This window comes from Condylura cristata, unplaced genomic scaffold (genome assembly GCF_000260355.1).
Source record: "Condylura cristata isolate star-nosed mole 26May11 unplaced genomic scaffold, ConCri1.0 scaffold00003, whole genome shotgun sequence".
NCBI lineage: Eukaryota > Metazoa > Chordata > Mammalia > Eulipotyphla > Talpidae > Condylura > Condylura cristata.
The window spans coordinates 23,622,336-23,646,477 of NW_004567104.1; the positions used below are offsets into that span (position 1 = coordinate 23,622,336).

The window sequence follows — 24,142 nt, forward strand, 5'->3', positions numbered from 1 at the left end:
AAAAAAAAATGTTTAGCATGAGAATGAAGGAGTTGAAGTTACTTGGTCAAGGTCACCTATCTTCTCATTTACCAATACAGATGTGTCACTAAGGGTGGAGGTGCTGGTGTTATTGCTATTTTGGTGACAGTGAGGATAGGAAACCAGAAATGACCAGCTTGCTCTGAGTTCTCAATTGTGCTTGCCCACTGAAGGAGCAAGAGGAGAGCTGGCATCCAGGGTCTCTTTTTTTAATAGCTCCCTGAGTGTTTAATCTCCCCATAGGAGAGAGAGCTGTGATCTCAGAGACATGGTGCTTAGGCTGTGGTTCTAGGAAAAAGCAGACATTCTGACCTATTGCTGCTAGGAATAGAATGTTGAGTCAAGTTGGCCAATCCTACCTATATTTGTAGTTCCCATTTATTGTGTCACCTTCAGTCTTCTCAACCTAAGTTACCAGATTCAGGTATTTTCTGTTGTTGGTGTGTGACCTTAGGAGGGTAAACACAGCGGGCACTACTGTACTACTCCTAGATAGCCACACCTGCTCTCAGTGTACTGTCCTTTTGTTACTTGACTAGGAAGGATACCTTGAGAAAATATGCAGCACTGAATTATTAGGAGTCTTCACTCTCTTTTCAAGTGAATGGTATATACCATAGGCTATTTTGTAAAGTAAGCTGACAGAAATCAGGGGTGTGTTTTGTTTACCCACTGCTCCCTTTAAGTATCTCTTGGTGCTACATCTGGAGAAAAGCAAAAACTTAATATTAACTAAATGATTTTGGTTAATGTAGAATAACTGTACTGAGATCCTTCTTCACTTCTCTCCAAAGCAGAGTAATGATTCACTTCCAGCTCTGTATTTCACCTTTGGTGTAACTTTAAATAAACCATTTTACCTGGTAATTGAGAGAAGAATGCATTTTGCCTTGGTGAAGGTAAGGGTGGACATGTGTCTGTGGTCACTTTTCTTTCTAGAGTGACCTTTCTAAAACCAAATGTTTTTGTCTTAGATTTCATATATCACTGTGCTTCCCTGATTGCATGAGCATATGATACTTTTTGGGTTTACTGCTTGATTTATTCAGTGTCCCTGACTTCACAGGGCCTGGGGATTTCTGAGGTAAGTAGAGGACAAGGCAAGCACTAACGTGATGGCCGGCAGCTAAGCATTCCTAGGAGGAAAGTATAGCTGCTAACTCCATTCAGATATTTCTCTTCCTTTCTCCTGCTTACTTTCCTTTTCCTACACTATTTTGATTTTAATTGAGGTAATATTGGTTTACATCAACATTTCTGTTTTAAAAGTATAGGATCCCCCCCTTACTGTATCATACCCACCATTACAGCACCCATATCCTTCTGCAAAGTTCATTGTACTCTCTCCCATTTTTATTCTAGCCCCTCACTCTCCACTGAATGTTTTTCCTGAGAATCACCACCTAAGCATCTAAGTGAGATACTTTCTCAAGTAAAATGGAGACTTCCCTGCCACAGCGCGCGCACACACACACACCCTCTCTTCTTTTTATTTTGCTATCTTCCTTAGCATGGAAATTCAACTTTGGCTTCCCACTTAGCTGAACTTACTCTTACTGCAGTATAGAAGAGATTCCTTTTTTTTTTTTAACTTACCCATAAAAATTAAAGTCAGAATTCGTAGTAGTTCCTACTCCGATTTAAGATGGCTATTTTTTCCTTCCAACTATCTTAACTATCTCAGAATCCACTTCCATCCTTTTGCCTTTTGTGTAGCTGTTTTCTAAGTGCCTACCCCTCACACTAAAGAATGCAGTAAGAAGGCTATGGTGGTTGAACTTGGAGAACTGAACACTTTAGATGAACATAAAGCAAATAATTTTTGACGAAATTACTACTATGGATTTTACAAATTGCCTATATTTGCTTGGAATATACAGTCTAGATTTCTGGGGCTTTCAAATAACCTCTTCAAAATAATATTTTCCATTTCTGTTCCTTTTCACCCTTCCATGAGTGTCTTCAACCTGTGCCTCACTATATCTAATTACCATTACAGAAATTGAGTAAAGAAGTAGAGAGTGGAAATGACCTTAGCAACAGGCAGTAGGACTTTTTATTCTGACACTAATTTTCAGTAAGCATTTTGTTTGCTCATGTGGCTTTTGTGGGCCTGTTTTTGCCTATTTATGATTTCTAAGCTTTAGTTCAATTCTGATAGTGTTTAGTTTTCTGACAGGATAACCTGTTGAATTATACAAAGGTGCTCAGAAATCCTCATGTAAAGTGGGTTTGAAGACAGAGGTTCAGATAGAACATTTGAATCTGAAAATCAGACTGTGAGCTAGTTTTAGGTGGTGAAGTCTCCATCAACCTGTGTCTCCTTTTTGGGTCATTCAAGGTCTTTCTTAGAGCGCTTTCCTCATACATTAAGATTTTTAAAGACTAAAAAGAACTTGGTAGTGATTCTTTTTACTTAATAGTTGTTAAGTGTTTATTTTTTAACCCATTCTTTCATCAAGTAAATGTTAAGTGAGTTTCTTTCTTAATCTTGGTTGTACATCATCCATCTGGTTTTAAATGAATACTGATGGCTGACAGCTCTTCTTCCCGTACCCAAGATCCTGATTGAATTGTTGTGAGATGAAGTTTGGACATCAGCATTTTTATTTACATTTTCTTGGTATTTCCAGCATATGACTAATATTTAGAAGCAATGGGTAGAGCTAATAAAGAGACCTGTGAGACTTATAACCTTAATGAGGATACAGACAACATTTGTTTTCAGATGAGCACACACAGAAGTTTGAGAGAAGTAGTCCTATGTTTACTTACGGTGTAATTCCTGGAAAGTTTCTAATCCTAATCTAAAGTGTGAATCGTATGGTTCTTTTCTTACTGCCGTGGTTCTCAAAATGTTATCCAGTGCCAATAGCATCAGCAACACCTGTGTTTTATTAGAAATGCAGTTTATCAGGCTCTACCCCAGGCCTGCTGAATCAGAATTTCTGGGGGTGAACTTGGTAATATATGTTTTATAAGACTTTCTGAAGAACCCTAAAGTCTGAGAGCCATCAGGATATAGAGTTTTTGTAGGGTTTAGAGGTAGTGTATGATGATTGTAGGCCAATGACTGGAACATTCTAAGAATTAATGGGCAGAGACTTTAATGGTACTATGTTTGGTTGCTTGGCAATGTGAGTATGGTTGGGAGCTCTACTTGACATCTGTTAACTTTCTCTCCCACTGCTAAGACTGTGATGCATATATTGTGTTTTGTGTGTGTTTGTGTGTGTGTGTATGGTGACTGGAAATCCCATGAATCATCTCAAAGGTGTATTAGGACAAACCAATGAAGTTAGCAATCGGTCTTTTTTCTGAAGACCCAAGTTGTGATGTTTTTGTACTATCCAAAAACTAACTTAGTGATAGATATAGCTGCCCTACACTTAATGTGGAACATCTAAAGTGCAAAGAAATGTTGCTTATTAATAGAGAACATGGTCCATGCACATCTAAAACCATTATTTCCAGGACAAAAACTTGTGTGTGTGTGTGTGTTAAAAAGTTTCTGTTTTGCAAGTAGAATTTTTTTCCTTACAGAGACAAATTAAAAAGGTCCAGAATGTGTACCCATAGAGCCCCTGAATGTATGACCAACCTGACATTGTGGGGGTGGATGCCTTCTTTAAAACAATGCTAACTTCAGTGTGCTTTTCTTTCTTTTTTTAAAAACATATTTAAAAAGTATATTTTTATTTATTTATGCATACAATAACTGGGGTGTAGGCCAGTGGTACAGGGGGTGAGAGGATTCACCAGAGACAAGAGTAGGGGACAGAACAGGTAGATGCACTGAAATACACTGCTAAGGGGAACCGTGGGTGAGACAGAAGAGGTCTGCTGTGCCATTTAGTAGGTCACTTCTGTGGCCGGGGATTGAACTTTATGCAGCTTTGTCTGGGGATAGCTTGAGCCATCAGGGAGGCCCTGATGTTATTTTTTGTTGATCAACAATATTAGGTTCTGGTATCCTAAACCCTCATTACTACTTGCCTGGATTATGTTTAGATTTCCTGTTTTTCTGTCTCGATGAACTTTCTCTCTCATCACAATGTTCAGGGGCCACTGGAATGATCCAGTAAAGTTTTCTTTATTTCTCTGCCTGGGCACAGCTTTCTTTTATGCTAACTTCCAGAAGACTTTGTATATGTTGAATTGTATTTTGTAATATCCTTAATTATGAATTTTTTTTCCCTTGATTGAAAATTTATTGAGGGCAAACATCAAGCCTTATGCATGTAGTATTCCACTACCCCAGCAGACCTCCTTATTCTTGCTAAATGTACCAGACACCCTAGACTAGCTTTTTTTTTTTTTTTAATCACTTGTAAGTGTCAAATCAGGTCTTCATTTATCTGAAGGTTAAAGCTACTAATTAAGTTAAAAAGAAGTAAGATAGGGAATAATTGTTCTACAGCACACACACACACATTTATGTGCCAAAGCAGTAAAGTTACAAGGCAATAAAATGCTAGCAAATACAGTTTTTAAGAGTGTTGTAATATTGTATCCATATTAATCATATTTGTGTTTTCTTTCTGTAGGTGATTTTCTGCCACCCCCACCTCCACCTCTAGATGAACCCTGTGTTATTCCACCAGGCTCTGGAAACTTCCCTCCTCCACCACCCCTTGATGAAGGTGTTTTCAGGACACCTTCAGGACAGGTATGCACTTTGGTTGAAGTCACCTTTAGAAACCATTCTATATAAGTGATGTTTGTAAGGAAGCTCGTGAATTCAGTGAAGGATATACATTATATAGAGCCTAAGAAGAGTATTATAACTTCCAAAAGAACTAAGTTACTTTAATCCAGAATGCCCAACTCAAACTTTTCAGAGTTCTGCTAGCTTACATTCTGAAGCCCTGAAAATCCTTTTACCTATAAATGTTGTTTCAAAACTAAAAGCCATTTTTTTTCAGGTATGCCATTTGAGAAGTCCACATTTTCTTGTTCTCCTGGGGACGCAGAACTATGCTATTTTTCCTTGAATGGCATATGTCACATTCTAAATGAGTACGGTTTTTGTTGGTAACTACTGGTCCAAATTTTTTTAGCAGCATCTTTCTAGCAAATGCAGCTAGAAATCTTTAAGGTTTTATTTTTTGAGTGATGTTAAAATTGTATATTATAGTCTGTATCAATTATATAGAAGTGTTATATCTGGAGGTTTTGTTTAAGATTTATTTAGTTTTTCATACCAGAGCCTGGGGTGTAGGCCAGAGGTGTGAAGGGTAAGACAATTCATCAGAGACAGAATGGGGAGCAGAACAGGCAGGCTGACAGAAATACACTGATAAGAGGAGCAGTGGTGAGACAGAAGAGGTCTGCTGCACCATCTGGGTTAGCTTCCTCGCTGGGGTTTGAACTAGTGCTACAAATAGCTTCATATAGCTGAGACTTAAACCTCATATACTAAGGAGGCCCTGAGTATTTGACTGCAGAGAAGCTCAGGGTTGAAGTTCAGAAGTAGCATTAGAAGTCATACTCAGCCTTTAATTTGTTGAATTAGTCTCCTACATTTATGCAATAACTCCTATTCATGTCAAAAATGGAAACTAACAAAGTCATAGTTACTCCCACTGTATATGTTGAAGGAAAATAAAACATTCCTTATCTTTTAGAGAAATACGTATGAATGAAATGGAATGATTTCTGATATTAGCTTCAAAATAAGAAGTGTAAGGAGTTAGTGGAAATATGGGTGGAACAAGATTTGTTCTGAGTGATTACTAAGTGCACATTTATTCTACTCTTTGGTCTATTTTTATATATAGACCTTTTTTCATACTAAGTTCTAAGGAGAAATAGCCATAGGAAGTTGCAGTTTAAATGATTCAGATCTTATCAACTTTTTCTCCCTCCTTTTCTCCAGTTAAGTGACAAATAGGAAGCAATGATTTGGCACATTCAACAAATATTCTGTGCTTTTGTGTGAGGACCCTGAAAGCCCTCAGAATTCTATAGGGAAGACAGGTAGGGTCATAAAACTTCTATGTTAGTGAAACTAGTAGAAATAAGCAAAATCTGCACATTACAAAGTACATGGGAATGAGAGTCAGTGCTGTGAGTAATGGTGAGATGAAAGGAATGTGGCCAACCTTGGGTGGGCATGGCCCAGATCTCACTGAGAAAGTGACTGGAGCAAAGACTTAGAGGAGGAGAGAAGGGAAAGTGCCATATGGATTTCTTGAGGAGTGTTTTTATATAGTTGATCTCAAGGAATAGTGGAAGCTTCTTTTCCCAAATGATCAGTTAAAATTAGTTAAGTTACAGTTATAATCAGTAAGCTCCAATTGACACTAGGCCTTTTAAAAGCTCTTAAAAGTTATATGTCATATATATATATATATTTGTCACACACACACACACACACACACATACACACACACACACACACATATGTCACACATTTCCAATGCCTTGCTATAAGGTTTTAAAATCAAAGATTCAATGTCAGTCCTACACACCTTATATTTATTTTAGGCAACCAAGAAAGCCCTTGGTAAATAAATGTAATATGACATAATTATTTTTAGAATTTTCTGTTAACAAAAAAAGATACTTAATTTTGCCTTTTATATATATTTAAGAATAAATATTTTGTTGGTGAGAGTTATTTGCATATTGTTTAATAACAGACTATTTTCTGTTTTTGCATTATCATGGGAGCTTTTATATTTTATTTAAAATCTTTAATTCTACAAGATTGCCCTTGAGACAGAAGACTTGTATTTGAATAGTAGTTGAACAGCACACTCTGGTTTTGTTATCTTGAACAGGTCACAGTGAGTCCCAGCTTCTTCATAATTAATAATAACTATCTACTGCTACTAATTTAATGATATACAGATGGATTTGAAATTATTAAATATAATGGTTGCACTGATACTGTGACATAATTCTTTTTATATAAAAATAGTAATAGCAGTAATAATAACAAAGGGATTCATTAAGAAAATTCCTACACAGAGGCTTGACAAAATTAGAAAAAAAAAATCATTTTCTGTATGGACCATGCCCTGATAACTTATACTCCAATCACAACTTTGTTTTTGAAAAGGAAGGAAATAAATAAAAAGCCTGTTGCCATGTTGGCTTATGTTCTCTGCAAAACAGAAGGAAGTATGATAAAAAATAAAAAGAGTTTGCCAAATGGAAAAGGACAAATCTAGTAGGAAAGGCATGTTATTCTTGACTATGTGGAAGATTGTTGGCAGGTTCAAAAGAAAACAGGCATTGCCTTCCCTTGTGTGGAGTGACTTGGATGAGATAGTGACTTGGCCCACTTGCCACAGCGGTACCACCTTTAGATATAAGTTTAATGGAGCCCCAAAATTGTATAATCACTGGAGAAAATGTTGCATCTTTACTCTCGCTATGGTGAAAACTCATGTTGCCAAGTTCAGTTATAGCCACAATACTTGTGTTTTCATGTAAAAGTCTGTTTATGTTTCCATCCAGATTTTCAGGTTTGTGTCTACTGAGTGTGACTATAAGAATTATAAGATTTTCAGAGTTGAAAGGGACCTTAGGGATGATTTAATTTACATCTTTAATTTGGAAGGATCCGGTGTTGCTGGAGTTTTGCTTAGCCCACAAGTTTTTCATGTATGATATGTTGTTGATACATTGTAACCTTTTATTTTTATTTATTTACTTTTTGGCATTAAATATATAGTGACTATATTTGTTTTACGAATTTTATTTTTTATTGTGAAAAATGTGTCTTAGAAAATAAATCACTTACTTTTCCATCAGGACCACTTTGACCTCAGTGCCTGTAATTTTGGACGAACCACTTTGCAGTTATTTCATATATTCATTTATTCATCATTCATTGACTATAAATTTAATGTCTTCTATAAGTCAAGCACATGCACTAGGATTGTAGCTTTTAGAAACTGGCATCATAGAGCTACTGTCCAGTGTTTTTACATTGGAATTGTTAGCTTGGTTCTGATAAAATATCAAGTTGGCATATTTTTCCCTATTTCAGCCAACCTACCGGCTATCTGAAATGCACACTAATCATACCTACTACTTATATACCATCTTACCATTACCTAGGTATTATCAGAGGGGAAAATGTTTCAGAGAATTTCATGTATATAAGGAAAGGGTATGTGCCTTGAATTTCTTAATTCTTTTTAAAATTAAAATGTGTACCAGTGACTTATAGATGAAGCATGTTGAAGAATAAGGAGCTGGAACATATATAGTAGCTCAGAGTCAAGTTTGGGAGAGGCAGTTATATACACCTTTTAATTAAAGTGTTTTACTGTAAATTATGCCTGAGTCACCATGTCTTGATTGACCAGAAGCATAATTGAAGTCATATGTTGTGGTCAAGTATGGGAGAAATAAATAAATAAATTAATCGTGACTGGAGATCTAAAACTAGGATTCTTGGAAACAATTTTAATTGACCTGAACGTTAATAGCTGGATAGGGCCTTAATTTCAGATGGGGGGATGACTTTTTTTTTTTTTTTTCCCAGCAATAATGGAATACCAGCAATAATGGAATAAGAATGAGAATCCCAAAGTAGATATAACTGCATCTCTGACTATAAAATATGCATTCCGTTCTTAAACCATTGTACCAATGTACCAATGTACTACAAGTGTTTGTTATTTTAAATATAAGGGTGCTCTCCCCAGATTTGTTGTTGATATTCTTAATCATTCCACCAGGTAAAATATCTTGCACTTGTGAGAAACCCCATTTGTAAATAGCTCTGGATTGTTTGGTGGATTTGCCTAAGTCCTCTGGGACTTATCTGTTGACATATGATGCTTTGAACTTCCTCTTTTTGTGACATTCTTTGTTTGACTTTTCTTCATGACCTCCAGTTGATAACTCCTGCTTTTGCCTTCCTCATAGTGATCTCTCCTTGGCTTGTGCTTATGTACTTGTTATCTGGTGTTTTTTATACTTTTGGTCTTCATCTCTTCTTTTCCATTTATACCAGCAGGGTGTCTGTTTGGATTCCCTGTCCTGCCAAACAACTCCTGTCCTGTCACCTCAGAAAATGGACTTCTTTTATCCATTGAAGGTTATTCCAAAAGTTAAAACTGTGATCTGCCCCTTAATGAGTTCCTCACACTAATTTTCACCTACCCTCTTAGAAAATAACAGGCATTGAAAGGAACTATCAGGCCAGGAGTGAGAGAGGTGATGTTTGCCCCAAGGAGTTCATGAATGTAACTATTCACGTGGTGATTTTCTGAGCGAGGAAGAACAGTACATGAACTGTGCCCTGGATTTGAGAATGTGGTCAGAATTGGTTAAAAATGAAGGAAAGGAGAAAGCACAGAAATAATTTAAGGTCTCATCATGAACTTAGTCTCCAAAAGCTTTTGAAAATGTTTTCAAGCTTATTACCTATGTACCCATTTTGTGCATCTCATCTATTAGTTATAATTTAAAAAAATTAATATAGTTTTAGCAGAAGAGGCACTGGCCTCTGGAACATTCAATGTCGTTTTGTATAGTCACAGGTATGGAGCAATAGGATTTTACCTTTTGCCGTTGGGAACTAAGGTGCCCCCCCAAGCCCCCCCCAGTCCTGATTGCATTCAATCCTAATCTTCCAGAAATAAGCTGCAGGACTTGCTGTAGATGTATTTTGTACATTACTTTTTAAAATCAGTTAATTAATACATACAGAACTGGGGTACAGGCCAGAGGTGCAGGGGTGGTGAGAGGATTCACCAAAGACAGAACAGGGAGCAGAAAAGACAACAGACAGATCGATGAAGTACACTGCTGAAGGGAGCAGCGGGAGGGTCAGGAGAGGTCTGCTGCTCCATGTGGGTCACCTCCAGGGCTGGGGATCAAACTTGGCACTGAAGCAGATAAGGCCACGTTGCAGTGCTGTGTGTTTACCCATTGTGCCACCAGGGAAGACCCGTACATTACTTTTTATAGGAGTAAAAAAAACCTGATTCCTGGTGGTATAGTGAGGAAGGAGGAGGCTGGGTATAAACTATGGCTATGAAGTTAAACACAGAGGCTGTGGGACATGTTGCCACACAAAAAAATCCAAATCATCAACTAAATGTCTAGTCCATTTTGAAGTACTGTTCTTTCTGTGCTGTGAGAATTCAAGTGTGTCCTTAACTGTGAAAACATACCAAAGGGGTGATTGAGATGCTTATTTCTTCCTGGACCTTTGCCTTATTCTTTTGGTCCTTAGGTCAGCAAACCATAGTTGATTTGTTGGGTTGTTTGTGACCTTGGTAACAACTGTAGCAGCAGCAGCTTGTTTGAAGATGATCTCCTCCTTGACAGTTCCGCATGTAGGTCAGTGCATATTCAGCAGTGTTGGTGAGTTCTTTGGCATTTCTCTCACAATGCCAATGTTTCTTAATGCTTTTCGCTCTGATTAGTCCTCTTACTGGGTATTCAGATGAGAAGAGAAAATGACAAAAACTTGGAAAAGCAGGAAGCCTAAAACCAGTAGGGAATAGTATTCCAATTTGGCAGTTTGAGGGTTTTTTCCCCACAAAATCCTATTTATCTTCCTTATTTTTTTTTTAAAAAGTATGTTTTTAAATAATATATTTAAAGAGGTGAACCTTGGTGGACATGTGGACTAGTCCAGGCCCTATGGAAATAATACGGAGGTTTCTCAAAACATTGACAGTAGATTTGCTATATAACCCAGCGATTCCACTCCTCGGTAACTACCCAGAGAATCAAAATCTTAACTGGAAGGGATATATGCACTCCTATGTTCAGTGCTATTTATAATGACCAAGCCATAGATGAGTAAATTAAGAGGATGTGATACACACACACACACACACACACACACAGGAATATTACTCAGTGATTAAAAAAAATATGAAACCTTTATGAAAACTTGGATAGAAATATAGTGGATTATGTTAAAATAAATCAGAAAGAGCAAGACAAAGATACAGTGACTTCACTGTATGTGGAATATAGAGAAACAAAACAAAGGAACAAATCAAACCAAAACAAGCCCTAGAAAATCACACTGTAGAATTTAGGCTATTGGATGTGTGAGGTAGAATGGGAAGCACCAGGTATAGATGCCCAGTGGATTGTGGTGCAGGATGACGGATGTTTTGGTGGTCATGTAACACATCTGAAGAGGCATATATCTACACCCCTGACTCAGAATACAGTATTGTAACATGTTAGTACGTAAAAAAAATACAATAGAAAAAGTATAGAATATATGTACTCACACATACACACTCACACACATTCATTCTTTTCAAATCCAGTTACCACTGCTCCCTCTACACTGAAGTAAGCTTGGACATATTCATGCTCTGTATAGTCAAAGGCTGGTTAGTGGCTCTATAAGCAAAGTCGTATAGAGAAACTGTGGTCAATTTTGTTGTATGTAGGGGTAACTCATAAGATTAGCTTTGCTTTGGCTCCTGACTTTCTTTATAAGAGATAATTTTTAAAATTTAAGATTTTAGAAAATTTCCATTATCAAAAATTAAGTGAAGCTTTTGATAGTGGAAGTTTCTATCACATTTTGTCTCTCCATTAAGTATGTTTGTGGTTCTTCAAATCAGAAATATTATTTTCCTATGTCTAATAAATGTTTTTAAAGCAATGTAATAGTTCAATTAATATAGATTCAATATTTTCAGACATGTTTTACTATCAGGTAAAAATTATGATATGCATATATAACTTATCTCCAATATATAATATACTCCATATGAAGTTTTGAACATTCTCCTCCTTACTGCTAGATCCAATGTATTGTTAAAACAACTTGAAGGAGGGCCCTCCCTGGTGGCGCAGCGGGTTAAAGCACTGCACTAAGAAGCTTAAGCCACTTTATCATGAGTTCCATCCTGCCTGCCCCGGAGGTAACCACATGGCTGGCAGACCTCTCCTGACCCGCCCGCTGTTGCCCTCAGCAGTGTACTTCCCCGATCTGCCTGTTCTGCTCCCCACTCTGTCTCTGGTGAATCCTCTCACCCTCCACATCTCTGGCCTCTACCCCAGACCTGTATGAATAAATAAATAAATCTTAAAAAAAAAAAAGGAACTTGAAGGATGTGTTGTAATTTTTTAAAGGATTGTTCATTTATGCATACAGAATTGGGGAGCAGATCAGAAGTGCAGGGGCAGTGAGAGGATTCACCAGACACAGAATGAGGAGTAAGACAGACAGATCTACAGAAATACACTGCTGAGGGGAACAGCACGAGACAGGAGAGGTCTGTCGCACCATGTGGATCACCTCTGGAGATCGAACTCAGCACTGAAGTGGCTGTGGATAGCTTGCAGTACTGAGTCCTAACTCACTGGCCACTAAGGAGGGCCTATGTTGTAATATTTTAAAAACCATGGCAATCTTTTTTATGAATAATTTCTCACATTAAATTGTACCACCATATTGTTTTTTAACTTCTTTAAATATATCCATTACATCGTCCTTCATTTTCATACAACGTGTGGTTTCCCGGTGAGTTCCCACCACCAATCACCGGTGCACCATCACCATAGTTCCTTGTGCTCCTCACACCCCTGTCTTGGTCCTTCTCCCTCCTCCTCCCCTACAGAATGTCTCTCATCTATAGTTGCCTGATAAATTTGATTTTTACTGTTTTATAATTACGTTTTTTTGTTTCCTGATTCCTTTTTGTTTTCTGTACACTCCTCCTTTAAGTGAAACCATTTAATATTTTTCATTTTCTTTCTGGCTTATTTTACTGAGCATAATCCCTTCCAGCTCCATCCATATTGTTGCAAAGGAGTTTTTGATTGCTGAGTGTATCACCCTATTATTAATAAGCTATAACTGTTGTTTATAGTTTTGCATTTCTAATTTGCTTTTCCTTTTCTTAAATTTTTTCTGATTCTTTAATTTTGTCCTTTTTATTTTCTTGCTTAGTATGTTAGTATTTTTTGTTTTCTTTTTTTTGGAATAGACTATGAGGGTGATACAGTTCCTGAGTTCTTATTATCTGAAAATGATTATTTATGCCTTCATATTCAAGTAAAATTTTGGCCGTCAAATACAATTCTGATGTCAATTTTTCTTTACCTCAGTATACTAAAAAAGAACATGTACTATCAGGTAGTACCATTTGGTATTCAGTGTTCCAGATAATAAACCTGATGTTAATTTGTGCTTTTTCCATTTTTTTAAATCTTTCTTTTTGGTATTATTTATGGCACTTAGCAGTTTTACTCTCCTCACCTTCATTTGAGGATTCTGTGACTCTGATCTGAGGAGTTAGTTAGGTTCCCATTTTTTTCCTTTTGTTAAGGGGCATCTATTTGGAAAAGCTTTTTGATATTTCATTTGCCTGTTTTTTCCTTATGGAACTCGTGTTCATGATTCTGTTTCTTCTTTAGCCTTTATTTTGTAATATTTTAAAAACAGGCCTACCACATGGAAGAAACCCAGTTTTTCGTTTTCTTTTTATTTTAACTTATGTGACAATGATGGCACTCTTTAGTTATAAATGCTATTACCCCATGATTTGGGGGAGAAAATATGGTTGGGGATGGCTTTGGTTCTGTTGCTCTGGTAGACGTAGCTAGCTTGCTTCAAAAAGTTTTATATAAAGTATACATGTTTTATATAAAGTAGCCCAGGCTGATTGTACCATGTCAGCGTTCAGTCTTAAATGGATATGCATAATTCAGAGATGCAGCCAGTTACAGTGTTTCTCTTAGATGGACATGCCAAGAGCAGACAAACTTTACTTTTGAAGCTTTTCAATGGTTGTGATGCTCCATAGCAGGTAGCACACACACACTCACACACACATACATCAACAGAGTATCAGTATGAGGGCAGGAACAGACTCTCACCAGCCCTTCTGTGAGTTGGACTTCTGTGTTCTTAAATATCTTTCCAGTTTCTTCCCTTATTATTTCCCCACCTATATCTGTTAATGATTGTGTCATCAGGAGAATCAAGATATGTGACAAAGTTCCTTTTATTAGAAAGGATGAACTCATTCAGTGATTTCACTGTGACTTTGGCATTATATATACTAAACATCCATTCCCAGGAGTGTCCCCTAGCCTTCACACTTTTTGTTGTGGCAACTTGAAGTCAGTTTAGATATTGCTACTTTTGCCTGTTCATCTCAAACTTCACTCTGCTGCCCCAAGAGCTTCACCACAGAAAATCCCTCCCATTCTCTTTTTTGCTAAAGAAACACTATTGCAAACAGCCTATGCAAAATGAAAAAAAAAATAGTTAAACTAAATCAAACTATTAAATCAAACTTTTATGTCTCGTACAGGTCTGAAATTCAATGCTTTGCTGATAAAACACCACCTTTTTATAACTTCGTAGTGATTTACAAACTGTAAAATACTTCATACTCTTTTAAGCTCCACAAATAAGAGTAACAGAATTTAGTAACAATTTATTTTTAAATAGATAAAAATGAAATGTATTTGGAGATTTTTAAACCTCTTGGCTTAATATCAGTTTCTTTCTACAGGAGAGAAAGCAGATCATTTTAAATTCTCAAAAAGCAGCCAAAGTCATCAACAATATGTGCTCATGGCTAGTGGCCAGGGGCCACCTAGATAGCTTTCTCTGTCATTTTTTTAATGGAATAATCACTTCTTCCATTCCAGCCTGGGGCATATTCTCTGGCAATCCCCTTACAGATTATACCATGTAGTTCTTATCCATGGATTTGGTAAGGAAGCCCATTGGGCCCACAGATCCTTTAGTTTCTTTGTAATTTGCACAATCCACTCCCTGTAGGCACAGAACTACTTGATCTGAAAGAAGGGATAAAGGCAGGGGCAGAGGATGCCAAGACTAAAAACTTAGTGTATTAGCTCACATTTTATTTTTGAAACCTTAATGCTTTGGGGAGTTTGTGTGTAGCTTAATGCATTTGAAAGTCAAGTATTTATGCAACCCTCATAAAAAAAAACTTTAAATATATTATTACATATAATACTTTTACTAGTTCTGGAGGGAGTAAGCTTTAATTTATATTGTTTTATCACTGACTTTTGTGAGTTTGGCCAAACAGAGGCCCTTCCAAATTCCATAAATTCAAAACTTGATTTGGAAGTTTTTCTTTTTAAGTAAAAGACCTTCCATATTTAATCACACTTGAGCCATTAAATAACTTATAAGAAGGAAAGGATAGGAATAACTTTACATCTTGTGCCAATGGATGGACTGAGGCTCAGAGAGGTTAAGTGATGTTCCAGGTTTCCATGGTTTTAAGTGCCCCAGGCACAGATCAAACCATATCATTTCCTGAGTCATGTCAGTTCATTTCTTTCTTGCCATCAATGTTTTATTATTATTCTTTCTTTATATTCTTTTTCAGTGAAGGGCACAAACCACCAGTTGTCACTTTTCAAGTATTTTCATTATTTGGAAGTTCTTGCTTTTATGGCTTCTATTGTAGAATTCTCTATAGCAACATTGTCTTCAGTCATTTTCCTTTAATATCTTTATAGATAGGAAGAATGCACTTTGGCATTAAAATATAGGAAAGCAATTACAGACTTTTAAACTGGGCTTCCTTCCATCATTTTTGCTTGTTTTATGTTTATTTTACCAATGCACTTCATTAAAGATGTCAATTTTTATTTCTGTTAAAGCGCAAAATTATTGATACTTGATGAAAAAATATTCCTTAGGCAATTTTTTGTTGTTGCTTTTTGTTGTTGTTGTTGTTTTTAGGGGTAAGGGACTGGAAGTTTTATGTAAGACAGAGGATTAACATTGGAGGAAATGTAATTGTAGTCACTTTTGGAAGTGAAGGGGGGTGAGAGAGAGAGAGAGAGAGAGAGTCTGTAAAGATTCAGCACAATCCCTTTGCTGAGATGACTTGTCTCTTTATTGAGATGGTTTGTCTCATTCTCTTTAGTTTTTTTTTTTTTAAGATTTATATATTTATGCATACAGAACTGGGGTACAGGCCAGCGGTGCAGGGGAGGTGAGAGAATTAACCAGAGACAGGGATGGGGGACATAACAGGCATATAGACTAAGTACACTGCTGAGAGAAGCAATGGGTGGGTCAGGACAGATCTGCTGTGCCATGTGGGTCACCTCCGGGGCAGGGATCGAACTCATGCTGAAGTGGCTTTAGCTTCTTAGTGCTGTGCTTTAACCCACTGTGCTACCAGGGAGGGCCCTCATTCTCTTTAGTTTTAAAGCAGTCTCTGTCTATGCTAAAACTACCTTGTGTTACGAACCGTAAGGAACACAATATGTCGTGTAAATTGGGGCAGATTACTCCTCAGAGCCAAATCCCTTTCATCATAGAACTAGTATGATAATTCTGTCCTTCCTGTCTTCTGCTCTTTCTTTTTTTTTTTTTCCTAAGTCATATAAAAGCATATTTGGTAGCACTTTTAAAAGCAATAACAAAAATTTTACCTGAAAAGATAACTTTGGTTTTATTATTTCCATACCCTTGGGTTTTAATTATTTTCATTAGAATTTGTTGTCCTCATATTTTGAACAATGGATACTTACACTTCCTTTGAATGGTGTATTTGGTGGCATGGTGTATGTTGAAAAGAAAATGACAGAAATTCCCTGGAACAGATTTATTGATTTAAACCATAGTGTAACATATTATGTGTACTGCAGAATCAAGGATCTGACTTTAGAAGACTTCTCTCACAAGTTCACAAGTTCACAGAGTATCTGGAGGTCTCAGAGTTAGGAATTTCAAGAAGAGATAATCAAACAATTAAATAAAAAACATGGCAATGAGAAACATTTCACTGTGCTCATTTAGGAGACTTCATTATTTATATTATCATTTGGCTTCAAACTATTTTGTAGGTTGAAATGTGCCTAGAGTGCTGTTTTCATTTCCTTTTAGCTCATGGAGAATCACACAATGTCATTTTAGTATTTTTCTTCTCACTTAGTGGGGACAGAAACCAGTGGGCAGCTACAGAGATGATTTTTTGTAGTTACAGATTTACTGAATAAGACTCTCTCCCTCCTCTCCTCACTGCCCTGCCATCTTTTCCTGTAAGTGGGATAAGCCGTAATCTAACATGAAGTAAACTCATTTCAGCATTGTAGAACTGGTTCTTGTATTTGGTTGTCATCTCCTCTCATTCTCTGAAGATCTTATTTTTCTGGCATCTTCCTCATTTTTTAGGCAGGTGACAATTGGTGATTTGAACCTCTTCATTTCCTCCTTTGATTTGTACAACACAGAACTCCCTTGATTCTTTTATGATGTTTATGAATGCTTTCCTTTTCTGGACCCCCCTTCCTTTTCTGGTCCCTAAGGTTAGGTGCCCTCTCATGTTCTTCCCTGTGACCTTCTGTGTTCTCTCAGTAGTCACAACTGTAATAGAGCCACCAATGATCTCTGTTAACTCAATGACTTGACCTTGTTATGACACTTGGCACTGTGAATCAAAGGATTCACACCTTACATTAAACATGTCCCAACCTTACATTAAACATGTCCCAAGTTCTATGCATCAACTTTATTTGAGGTTTCCATTCTGTTAGAGATACCACCATAATATCTAGTCTCCCCAAACTCCAAACTGTGGTCATTGTTGATATGACTTTTTTTTTTTTTTTAAGTATATCCATCTCCTTATTTGTTTGTTTTTGGTTTGGGTTCAGAGGTGATTTTAAGGTTTTCTGTAATCTCTTCATTCTAGCTCATTCCTTCTCCATATTAGAATGGAGCATGGCTTGGATTCTGTTTATTCCTCCTTGTGGCTGAATATCCCTAATGAAACAGTATTTTAAAACATGCTTTTATTTCTATGGTTAGTTTTTGGCTACCACATTAAATTTCTTTCAGATTGATTTTCGAGTGCTCCATGACCTACCTCATTCTTTAAAGTACAACTATTCCCCGCTGTGTTTGCTCTTAGGCGGCTAATGTCATCATGTCAGCTTCCCATACAATTAGTTTTTCTTACTGCCTAAAGTATCCTCTTCTCTTAACCAATCAAAAATCTTCTTGCTTTTTAGTGTTATTATTTTTTAATGAGTAATACTGGTTTATAACACTAGGTATGATTCTGAGGTATGTATGTTTATACAACACACCCACAACCAAGGAACCAGTAATTCTTTAACACATTCTGTTGGGCCTCCTTCCTGCTTTTCTCCCCAACACTCACCAGAGTCCCTCTGATAGCCTCATTTCTAAAGTTGTATCTTAGATATTGCTCTGGTTATTTTTGTCTGTACCTTTGTTTTGCTTCTTGTATTTCACATATAAATGAAATCATCCAAAGAATAATTCAAATTCTACTTTGTTTCCCTTTCATAGTCTCTGACACCACCAGTTCATCCCATCACTCCCTTCTCTGAATACTGGCTCTCCTGTCTGGGTTGTATGACTTAGTGACATAAGCCCATGGTTTAGTGCCATGAAACCCAGCTCTATTGATTAACATTGTATTGCTCAGCTTCACGTGCAAAATGGGAATTATATATTTTTTAAAAATTTATTTTGGGGTTTAATTAAGGTAAAGAGTATAGAATATCTAGACTCAGTTAATAATGGATCAGTTAATAATATTTTATATTTTTGCTGCTTCATAAATACAATTTTGTGTACAGATGTGATTATCTCATGCACTATAATATTGTCTTCAAACTATAGATCATAACATCAGAATCAAAATGTACATGAGGCGACTTGTAGGAATTGTTTAAGATCACAAATCATATCTCAGATTTGAAGGGATTCAAATCCATCATGTCTTTCTTGTGATGAGGAAATAGGGAGTTGTGTGAGTGTACAGATTTCTTAAGTAAATTTTCCAAAGTGACACAGAGTAGAACTGACCCTAATCCCAGCTGAAGGTTTCAGTTCTCACAGGCCTACACTCCTTCCTTTTACTAGTTTATTCCCCTTATGAAGCAGTCTGAAAGTTTATCACAACTCTCAATTTTTCTCATTCATAGTCTCATTGAGAGGTATTTGGCTGAAATTTGTGGGTAGGTTGCTCAGTCATATTTTGATTTGGCTATAGAAATCCTCTGGAAACATGTGTGGGGTATGTGCTATATTCCAGAAATCCTCTAGAAACACATGTGGGGTATGAGCCTATCAGTCTTTTGCGCCTTGTGATCTGTTACAAACATACAATGGGTCCACATGCACCGCCTTTGTGCACTAGCTCATGGTGGCAGGGCAAGGAAGTTATATACAGCTTGAGCAAATCAAGCATTTCTATTTTTAGTCCTTGCTACTGTTTGGAAAGTACAGGCCCTGTTCATGGCAGTCTGACATGTGTTTCCTTAGTGCCATTTCAAAAAAAGAGAAAAGTAAATATGGGAATTTTTTGTAGTGAAAATAGTTACTCAGTGAAATCACAGAAGTTCCTTCTTTTTTTTTTTTTTTTTGCTTGATGAAACCTCAAACCCACTAGGCACATATTCCTCAACCTCAACTATGCATGTCAAAAGCTCATGCAGAGTACGAGACTGGTGTCAGCAAAACCTTGTTCAACAAGATCTCCCTGAGATCTTGTCTATGGAAAGGAATGATGATGTTCCTTTATCAGTGGACAGCTTAGCCAGCAACCAGATTGTCACTCCCTGGAAAAAACTGAACTGTGAACAGAATACATAGATACAAAGTAATTATAGATCTTTGCTTAGGTTGTTCTCTACCTGAATGTCTTTCTCTTCTGTATTTTTTTTCTTTCTTTCTTTCTTTTTTTTAATGATTCTCTGGGTGTCCTGTAGCCACTCTCAATTCAAATAAATGAATAACTTCTCTGTAGTTGTTGTGATGACAGCTTAGGGGTTTTTCCAATTCATGTCTATTTGGATATCATTACTGAGCAATACTGAACCTCATGAACATGATTAAAATTACCTGATTTCTATTAGATGAATCATGATAGCATAACATTGAGTACTAGACATAGCAATGAGTGGTAGATTGCCTTGGAGTTGACTGCAATGAGGGCCTGGATTGGGGCTGCAAAAGCCATGGACATGGTGAAGGGGACCTAGAGTGAGCAATTTAAAAAGGTGGCTTACGGGACATGGAGAAGTGCAGGGCTCCTAACAGGATACTGACTTTCTTCAGGAGACAGGTATTTGCCTCCCATCTTAATACCTGCCAACTAATAAGAGACTCTGAAAAATCAGAAATGAGGCAAGTATGATGGGGACTTTCCTAGAGGAAATGTTGATGCCAGTGAGCCAAGATTGCCCCTCATTAATAAGAGAGACTTACATACTTCATACTTCAACAGCTCTGCCTAGATAAAACTGTGGCAAGACAGTAAGAATAATACATTGCTATAATTAATGCTAATTTGTGGATATAGCTGTATTGTTGTCATTTTTTAATTGAATATGTATTAAGTTCCAACAGGGTGCTATGAATAATGCCAACTTATAGTTGATTTATCAGAACACTCAGAATACTTTATAAACACCAATAAATGGAAACACACACATCCTTACGAGGTGGTAAACGTCCTTGCCATATCCACAGATGAGAAGTAAAGTGGACTGTATTTGATCTGTTTGCAGTGTGGGTGAGATCATAGAACTGTCAAATGAGAAAAATCTATTTTCCCTGTGTTCAGGAATTGGGTTAGAATACATTAGTAAAGAATTCTCCATAAATGTGTTCAGTTGTGGGATCTTAATTAAGTTGTTCTAGTTATTGCTAGCACTTGCATTAGCACCAGACATTCAAATTCTAAACCAGCAGACTTCAAATTTACTGAGAAAAGAACTGGGGGGTTAGGGGTGGGAGGAAACACTTGCTAAATGCAGATTACTAGGTTCTACCTAAAGTTTTAGACTTGATCAATCAGGGAGGAGGACTAGGAAGTTTTTGTTTTAATGGGCATCTATGATGGTTCATGGCTTCCCTTCAAAACGCCAGCCATTTCCTCCATAATCTGCCCCCTCCCTGAGACCAAGCCTTTTTATTTTATAGCTATAAGGTCTTTTAGAACTGACCTAGATTAACCTGTAAGTCTCTCATAGCAACACTATTTACAAAAAAAAAAAACAATAAATGAAAACAACCTAAATGCCGTAGAACAATGGACTACTACTCAGTGATCAAAAGAATGAACTCATACCATTTGTGGCAGCATGGATGGACGTGGAAGGGCTAATTCTAAGTAAAATGAGCCAGAAGGAAAAAGAAAAATACCATATGATTTCACTTAGCTGTGGAATCTAGAGAAACCAGATAAAGAGTTAGACAAAGACAAACTGTAAAGATGACCCTTGAAAACAGATCTTAGATCTGAGGCATTCAGGAGGGGAAGAGCAGGTAGAGGAGAAGAATTGAGAAAAAAGGGGGAAGGAGAGTATGGTGGAGTGTAGTAGGCATGGTGAACCCTTTGTGATAGGAGAACTATGTGACCACACCTAAGGATAGAAATCTTATAATTGAAGTGTAAAATTAAAAGTAAATGCAGATGGGGGCCTTGATTCTACTTTAAATTTAAGCTACATGTGGGATAGGGCCTCTAGATGTGATTTAAATAGAATACATCATAAAGAAAAAAAAAATCCTTAGAATGGGAACGGGCTGTAAGGGAAAGGTATAGATTTCATTATTCCCTCATTATCTGTCTGTTCTTTAAAGTAGGTATGAGCTAAATCAACATATTTGATCATCGCTGACTGAATAGTCTATAAGAAAGGAAACATTTCATGTGAAAGCTTGAAATGAGGTCTGAGCAGAATTCAGGTGCAGAGAAAGGATTTTTAAGTTCAGATAAGAATAGTGAGGCTTGAGCCAGCAGTGTTCCTTTGTCTCCTTTAGATGTTCTTCAGTCTCTACCAAGAGACTATGAAATAATAGTCTTTTCATAGCAGTGTGTTTACTTGTATTTCTGAGATCAAAGGCAGGGGTGATTGTTGTCTTTTGGGTTCACACCATTCCCTGATTATATCCAGATCAATAGCTTCCTGATACTGTCCCATACCCACTTTTTATCAATGGCAACATTTTACATAAAAATAGGAATTCCTGCTGGGAGTGCTGTTAATGTAAATTGTCTGTGCACTGCCTAAAATATATGTGATTCATACCATGTGTTTGTTCCCACATCAACACTAAGTCCCAAGATACAATTACCCCTGCCCACTCTCTCCTTCGTCATGGGGACTGTGTTTATGCTTTAGATATCTGTACCCTGGAAACCAGCCAGGCTCCTTCCAAGCCTTGGGTTTGCACACCTGCATACTCTGACCAGAACTGACCCTCCGCGCCTGATCTTCCTCTATTTTTACCTAAAAGAACACTTGTTCTTGCCAAATGTTAGTGCATACTGCTGTGCTGCTCCTATATCTTTGTGCTCATGGGGTAAATATCTAAAATATATTTTTTTCCATCCAAGACCTTATTCTCACAGCATCCATGCAGTGTTCCGACTTCTCTATTAAGATGCTTTCTTTCTGCTCTCTTGTGTGTTGTTTTTGTTTTTTGTTTGTTTTTTCTCTAGTGTTTTCAGTTTCATATACTTGAATACTCACCTGCCTAGATTTGTTCCTATAATATGGTTACTCTGTATAAAATAAATTCTCTCATGCAATATAAGCATTTAGATAACAGAAAACCAATGGTTTTAGTTGTTTATTTTTTGTATGGCCACGGTCCTTATCGATGCATCCCATGTTTTTCATATGTGTGAGAAGTAAAGGAAATCTGTGCGAAATAAGGAGACAGAGAGGATTGGAACCTGGCTTTTAACAGTTACAGCCCTGACCTAATTCATGGTAACCGAATACGCTTGTTGTATCTCAGATTACTTCAAGGCAAGACTTTTCTACTCTCACATTTCTAGCCTGGTATCATGGGAAGTGCAAGAGCTAGAGTTTTAAAACAAATCCTTGGACTCTCAAATTCCATTTATTGCATTTACTAGCTGAGTGACTTAGACAAGGCTTTTCATTCATTTGACCCTTGACCCTTGTTTTTTTTTTTAAGATTTTTATTTATTTATGCATACAGAACTAGGGAGTAGGTCAGAGGTGCAGGGGCAATGAGAGGATTCACCAGCGACAGTGGGGAGCAGAACAGACCGCCTGATGAAGTACACTGCCAAGGGGAGCAGCGGCGGGTGAGGAGAGGTCTGCTGCTCCATGTGGGTCACCTCTGGGGCAGGCGGGGATCAAACTTATGCTGAAGTGGCTTTAGGTTCTTAGTGCAGTGCTTTAACCCACTGCGCCACCAGGGAGGGCCCATCTTTTTTTAAAAACTAGGCAGAATAATAACTACTAAGCTCTAGGTTTGCTGGTGACATCCAATGAGCTAATATTTACAAAGACACTTGTCTAAACATTGGTACTTTCTTCTGTGTTGATAATAGCAGTGCAAAAGGAGCTATGACTTTCTTTTCCAATGTTCGCTGAACTAGTTGTGAACAGTAGATTGGGTAGGCTAGTAATGCTGCTGGCTCAGGATATTTCCCACAATTGTTAGAACCTCACATTTGACCAAGAGAAAATGATGAACAGATTTAGGGTGGTTATTAGGGAGCTAATGCATCTTTCATTGTTCGGAAATATGATTCCTGTCGTTTCAGATAATTCCCCCCAAAGCTTTTATATTCTTAGTCTTTGAGATAAGACATAATGTGTGTTTTGCCTTTTCACCTTCTGCCTGCTTGCTAGGATGTTGTCACTGTCACTATCTTTTTCTATTTCCATTAATCAAGTTAGTGGTTCTCAAAATGATGCAACTGCATGCAGTTTCCTCTACAAAATTGTTATCAGTGACCCTTTTTTTGAAATGGGTGGTTCACATCGTATCTTGTTAGCATTGCTTTCTCTCTCCTATATTTCCAGCTATCAAATTAACACTTCACCAAAGTAGAAACAGAGTAATTTGGGTCCAGTAAGTGGCTACAAGTGGAAAAAAAATACCACCAACAAAAAACTTTTAAGTCTTTTATAATGCTAGGTAGGTTGTTTTATGGGATTGCATTAGTGTAATTGAACTTTTAAACTATAAGAAAACATAAGGACCAAGTCTGAAACTCACATTTTGTTAGAAAGTACAGGATTAGAAAGGGAAAAGCCCAGGGTCACCCACTGAATTATAGCAGAATCAGAGAAAATACTTACTTGATTGTTTCTCTATCCTCCCCTCTACATCCTCTCCCTGTTCATTGATGAGGGA

General features: G+C 37.1%; 1 protein-coding gene across 1 annotated transcript in view; it reads left to right on the plus strand.

Moving 5' to 3' along the window:
• Positions 1 to 24,142, plus strand: part of LPP (LIM domain containing preferred translocation partner in lipoma) — a 561,646-nt gene that overhangs the window by 211,334 nt on the left and 326,170 nt on the right. Inside the window, exon 5 of the mRNA XM_004675087.2 lies at positions 4,569 to 4,690. Within this exon, the coding sequence (XP_004675144.1) occupies positions 4,569 to 4,690 (122 nt within the window). The remainder of the gene's footprint in view (positions 1 to 4,568; positions 4,691 to 24,142) is intronic.